Source organism: Otolemur garnettii, unplaced genomic scaffold (assembly GCF_000181295.1).
Source record: "Otolemur garnettii isolate 467f Iridium unplaced genomic scaffold, OtoGar3 scaffold00018, whole genome shotgun sequence".
In the NCBI taxonomy this organism is placed as follows: domain Eukaryota; kingdom Metazoa; phylum Chordata; class Mammalia; order Primates; family Galagidae; genus Otolemur; species Otolemur garnettii.
This window is the reverse complement of record NW_003852413.1, coordinates 21,113,250-21,119,439: the sequence shown is the minus strand read 5'-3', so window position 1 is coordinate 21,119,439 and position 6,190 is coordinate 21,113,250. Positions and strand designations below refer to the sequence as shown.

The 6,190-nt window shown below is 40.4% G+C and overlaps 1 protein-coding gene across 6 annotated transcripts in view; it reads left to right on the top strand.

The window, feature by feature from the left end:
- NBR1 (NBR1, autophagy cargo receptor) overlaps positions 1 to 6,190 on the top strand; it is a 41,674-nt gene that overhangs the window by 10,139 nt on the left and 25,345 nt on the right. For all 6 annotated transcript variants that reach the window (XM_023511007.1, XM_023511006.1, XM_023511005.1 and 3 more), the window contains 2 exons: positions 692 to 710; positions 2,743 to 2,765. In XM_023511007.1, coding sequence (XP_023366775.1) covers positions 692 to 710; positions 2,743 to 2,765 — 42 coding nt within the window. The remainder of the gene's footprint in view (positions 1 to 691; positions 711 to 2,742; positions 2,766 to 6,190) is intronic.

The following is a 6,190-nucleotide window of genomic DNA, read 5'->3' as shown; positions in this document are numbered from 1 at the left end:
GTGATGCCATGGCACTCTACCCAGGGGGATAGCTTGAGGCTCCGTCTCAAAAAAAAAGACCCAATCACTATAAAAAAAAATGTAATAAATTAGCCAGGTGTGGTAGTATGTTCTTATAGTAGTATGTTCTTGTAGTCCTAGTTGCTGGGAAGGCTGAGGCAGGAGCATCTGCTTGAGCCCAGGTGTGTCTGTGTGTATGTGTATGTATATAGAGAGAGGGCATATGAGTGCAAACACAAACTGCCATTTAGTTTATAATAATAAAAATATGACCGCTAGCCTTTACTGAGTGTTTACACTGTGTCAGACCAACAGCAATACTTTGTATTGAGTATATAATTATCTACATTTTACCCATGAGGAAACTACAGCACAGAAAGGTTAAGTAACTTGCCCAAAGCCATAAAAGCTTAAAGGTAGTAGTGTAAGGTTCAGTCCATACCCTCTGGCTGCATAGTTCACGCCTATAACCAGTATATTAGATTGCCTCTTAATGTACCTGGAATAAAGGAGGGGCACAGTAGTTAAGCAGTAAAATTCCTTAATTATCATTCATGACTAACAAGTGATGCTAGAACAACTGAATCCATGACATGTTATTTTTCATCTATCCTGTGAGACTGGTCCTAGTAACAGATAAGCTCAATTGATGAGACACTTTTAATTCACTGTTGCTTTTTTCCTTTCGTAGGTATCCATCAATAGTCAAGGTAAGTCCCTGAAAATTGTATGGGACTTTAAGATAGTCTGTCTTTTTCACCCTGGGTAGAGTACCCGGCATCATAGGTCATAGCAACTTCAAACTCTTGGGCTCAAACAGCCCTCTCACCTCAGGCTCCCAAGTAGCTGGGGCTACAGGCACCCACCACAATGTCTGGCTAGATTTTCTATTTTTAGTAGATAGGGGGTCTTGTTTTTGCTTAGGCTGCTCTGGAACCCCAGAGCTCAAGTAAACCATCCACCTTGGCCTCCCAGAGTATTAGGATTATAGGCATGAGCCACCACACTCTGCCCAGATTAAGGCTTTAAAGCTGAATGAAAGCCAAGTATTGTGGCTCATGCCTATAATCCTAACACTCTGGGAGACTAAGGTGGGTGAATTGCTTATGCTCGGGAGTTCCAGACCAGCCTGAGCAAAAGTGAGACCTAATCTCTACTAAAAATAGAAAAACTAGCCAGATATGGTAGCATGTGCCTGAAGTTCCATCTACTCAGGGAGGCTGAGGCAAGAGGATCACTTGAGGCCCAGAGTTTGAGGTTGCTATGAGCTATGACACTGTGACACTCTAGCCTGGAACAACAGAGTGAGACTCGGTCTCAAAAATAAGATATAAGTATAAAAAAAAAAGGTAAAATAAAAAAGCCTTAAGCTGCTTATTGAGGCATTTCTATTTATGCTCAGACTTTGTTGCAGTATTCATTTTAGCATAGAAATTTGGTATACTATAAATTGACATTTCATTCATTTATCTACTAGCTTTAGTTACATAGGCAGTTTTTATCGTATAGCCATTTTTTTGTATATAGGATGGTGTCTTTGAATGAACACTAAGGACTGTTTTAATGGGAGATTCTCATAGTTAGCATGCTAGTTCTCTGAAAATAATATGCCTCCCAGTTTGACACATGAACTTGTTCTCTTGGTGTTCTGGTGTTACCATTGTTTCTCACCTGGTATATATGTTAATAGCAACTTATAAACAACTGGTATTTCCAAAATTTATCAGGTAGTTGGATGTTCAGAGCTTAGAGGGCGTTTTCCCACAGAAACCATCTATATTTGATGGTTAGTTTCCCAGGCTGGCCCCTTAAAATAGTATTTTAACCAGCAGAATGATAGTGATAATGTTGACACACTATTAACTCCCTTGAGTCCTGAACTTCCCTTCAGAATGATAGTGATAGTGTTGACACACTATTAACTCCCTTGAGTCCTGAGCTTCCTAGTGTAAGGAAGCTAGGTTGAGACTTTGTAACTAGGAGGCTCCAATTGCAAAGAAAGAAGGATTTAAGGAAGAGAACTGATCTGCAATAGCTTCTACTTGCATTATGAAAGAATTTGTCACCAAAAAGTAGTAGTGGTTCATAACACAAAAATTGTAAGGTAAAAATTCTTAGAAGTCAGGATTAGCTCTACTTTCTTTTTTAAATAAATGTGTATATTGAAAGTATAGAGCATGATATGAGATTTACATCGTATTGCCTAGCAATGGGGATATGTTCTGAGAAGTGCATCATTCTAGGTGATTTTGTCATTATGCAATCATCATAGAATGCACTTATACCAACTTGGATGGTGTAGCCTGGTACACATCTAGGCTTATAGCCTTTTGTTCTTAGGCTACAAACCTGTACCACATGTTATTGTACTGAATACCATAGACAGTTGTAACACAATAGTAAATACTTGTGTACCTAAACATAGAAAAGTTATAGTAAAAATATGGCATAATAACCGAGACCACCATAGTCTATGTGGTCTATCATTACTAAAACCTTATGTGTCAGTAGTTACTGTAGTAAAACGAATTAACATACTCATCATCCCAATATAGCTATTCTGCTATGCCCATCCCCTATGGCAAGAGCTGCTATAATATTTACCAAAAATTCTGAATACAATAGGTTCTCATTAACTATAGTCCTCATGTAGTACAATTGATATTTAGGATTGGGTATGTGTAATAGAATATTGGGGGCTAGTGAAGAAATATCACAGTGTGGTTTTTTTTGTCCTTTTAGGAGAATATGAAGAAGCACTTAAGGTAATGGTTATTTCATCTCATTTTCAAATAATTTTTAAAATATTTGTTGACTAAAACTTGATCCTCCATTCCATTAGCCATGGGGAAAAGCTAATGGCATAAACACAGAGAAGCCTGTTTTTAGAGAGACTGATGAATAGGGCCTGCCACTCATAAAAAGGGAGCTCCTAATAAAAGATTCTTCTCAGCTGTCATTTAAAATTTTAAATTGCCTCGGCACCTGTGGCTCAAGTGGCTAAGGCTCCAGCCATATACACCTGAGCTGTCGGGTTTGAATCCAGCCCCAGCCTGCCAAACAACAGTGACAACTACAACCAAAAAATAGCCAGGCATTGTCGCAGGCACCTGTAGTCCCAGCTATTTGGGAGGCTGAGGCAGGAGAATCGCTTGAACCCAGGAGTTGGAGGTTGCTATGAGCTGTGACACCATGGCACTTTACCCAAGACAACAGCTTGAGTCTCTGTCTCAAAAAAAAAGAAGAATACGATAAAATTTTAAATTATAAGGAACTCTTTGTCTCTGGAGCGAGGGTTTTCCTTATTTTTTTGTTTTCCCCCTTTTCTTGCTTTGTCTTTTTCTCTTTTCTTTCTTTTTTAGAGTGAGGGTCTTGCAGTATTGCCCAGGCTGGTCTTGAACTCCAGGCTCAAGAAATCCTCCCATTTTAGCCTCTTGAACAGCTGGGGCTATTGGTGCAAGCCACATCTGACCTGTAATGTTGGTTTCTAGTTCTCCTTTTTTTTTTTGAGACAGATTCTCACTATGTCGCCCTCATAGAGTGCGGTGGTGTCACAGCTCACAACAACCTCAAACTCTTGTTGGGCTTAAGCGATTCTCTTACCTCAGCCTCCCAAGTAGCTGGGACTACAGGCACCTGCCACAATGCCCAGTTGTTGCAGTTGTTGTTTAGCAGGCCCGGGCCAGGTTTGAACCCACCAGCCCCCGTGTATGTGGCTGGTGCCCTAAGCATTGAGCTACACGGGCCGAGAGTTTAGTTCACATTTTTCATTTCTTCATTCCTCTCTGTAAACCTATATAGACTTACAATGTAACGTGAGGATGTATGAACATCCAGTTATATACAATCTCATGTTTAAGATTTGATTATCCTTTATGAGCATCTATTCCAAGACTGAGCTATTTTCCATAATCTCTTTGTTAGGGAATGAAAGTTAAGGTTTTTTCCAAATAGCTGTATCCGCCCTTTTTGGCTTCTGGTCAAAATTATTCTGGGTGCCACTTCTTTCAGTGTTTTAACCAATGTCTTCCTCGTTTTTACTGAGAAATAACTATTTACTATTAGTCTCTTGTTTTGGACATTCAGGCCCTTTCTTAGTTTCTCTAAACTATCACACCCATTTCTGTTTATAATTTTTCATTTCTGTTTCCCTCTGCTACAATTTTAATGTGGTCTTCCTATTTCCTCTCTACTTTTAAGCTATTCTGACATGCTGTTCCCTATACTTTTTCATTCTTATTTTAACTCCTGGCTTTTCTCTTTCCTTATTATCTGAAGATATAGAATTGTTTGACATCTCTGTAATGTCCTACCTTTCCCACAGCCACTGTTGGCTCACCTGATCTAGTCAGGAAACAAGTCTGCCTTGCCTCAGAAAGTAAGACTTTCTATTTTTTAATACATTTTTTTATTTGGTAATTATAATCCCATGTTTAGGTTTTGACACTTCATTGTTTCTCGAGCAATTTTTTCCATAGACCCTCCCAGATATTTTACTGAAAGCTTCTTGGTGGTTTATGGTCTAGAATAGGGGTCAGCAAACTATTGCCAGCAGTCTGGCCTCCTGTTTTTATTGAAAACATAGCCATGTTCATTCATCTGTGTATCGTCTATGGCTTTTTTATATGACAGTGGCAGAGTTACACAAAAACTGTATAGCCTAAAAGCATTAAATATCATAGGGCCAGGTTCAGCGCCTATAGCTCAAGTGGCTCAGATGCCAGCCACATACACCAGAGCTGGCGGGTTCAAATCCAGCCTGGCCCACCAAAGAACAGTGACAGCTACAACCAAAAAATAGCTGGGCATTGTGGCGAGCACCTATAGTCCCCGCTACTTGGGAGGCTGGGCAAGAGAATCTCTTAAGCCCTAAGAGTTAAAGGTTGCTGTGAGCTGTGACGCCACAGTACTCTACGCAGGGCAATGGCTTGAGACTCTGTCTCAAAAAAATAAATAAATAAAAGACTATCATAGGGCCTTTTAAGAAAAAGCTTGCAGATCCCTGATCTAGAATAATAGCTTTCAGCTGGGCACAGTGGCACATATCTGTAAACCTAGCACTTTTTTTTGAGGCAGTCTCACTATCTTGCCCTTGGTAGAGTGCTGTGGCATCACAGCTCACAGCAACTTCAAACTCTTGGGCTTAAGCAATTCTCGTGCCACAGCCTCCAAGTTAACTGGGACTATAGGTGCCTGCCACAATGCCTAGCTGGTTTTTTTGTTGCAGTTGTCATTGTTTAGCTGGCCCAGGCTGGGTTTGAACCCAGCAGCCTTAGTGTATGTGACTGGCACCATAACCATTGTGCTACAGGCGCCAAGCCAAACCTAGCACTTTGAGGCCAGGAGTTCAAGACCATCCTGGGCAACTTAGGACCCCAAAACACGGAACCCCAAGTGCTCCTTGAAGTACAGTTTTCAAAATAGGATTTTTTTTTTTTTTTTGAGACAAGAGTCTCAGTATGTTTCCCTTGGTAGGGTGCTGTAGAGTCACAGCTCACAACAACCTCAAATTCTTGGGCTTAAGTGATTCTCTTGCCTCAGCCTCCCAAGTAGCTGGTTCTACAGGCACCCGCTACAACACCCGGCTATTTTTTTATTGTAGTTGTCATTGTTTGGCAGGCCCGGGCTAGATTCAAACCTGCTAGCTCCGGTGTATGTGGCTGGCACCCTAGCCGCTGAACTATAGGCACTGAGCTTCAAAATAGGATTTTTAAAAAGATGCTCTTCAGAATGACATGACTACCTAAGCTTCCCTTCCAAAATATTCCTAGTGGAAAAGTAAATACTTAATTTTATAGGATATAGTTTATATTTCTCCAGTTTTGTTAGTCTGGGATTTTCTTTTTTGGAAAGTTGAAATTAGGGTCCATAGATAAAGTCTCATATAAAAACCAGTTAAACAAAAAAGTAATAACCCAGTTAATGACAAATCTTACTAAGTCATGATACTAAAAACCTGCTTTTGTGGATTGGATTTTTGTTTTTTCTTTTCTTTTTTTGGTAGAGCAATGCAAAATAATAGTTTTGTGATTTTAATTACAAAACCATTTCCAGGCTCGGCACCTGTGGCTCAATCGGCTAAGGCGCCAGCCATATACACCTAAGGTGGCGGGTTCAAATCCCCAGCCCGGGCCCGCCAAACAACAATGATGGCTGCAACCAAAAAATGGCCGGCGCTTTGGCGGGCGCC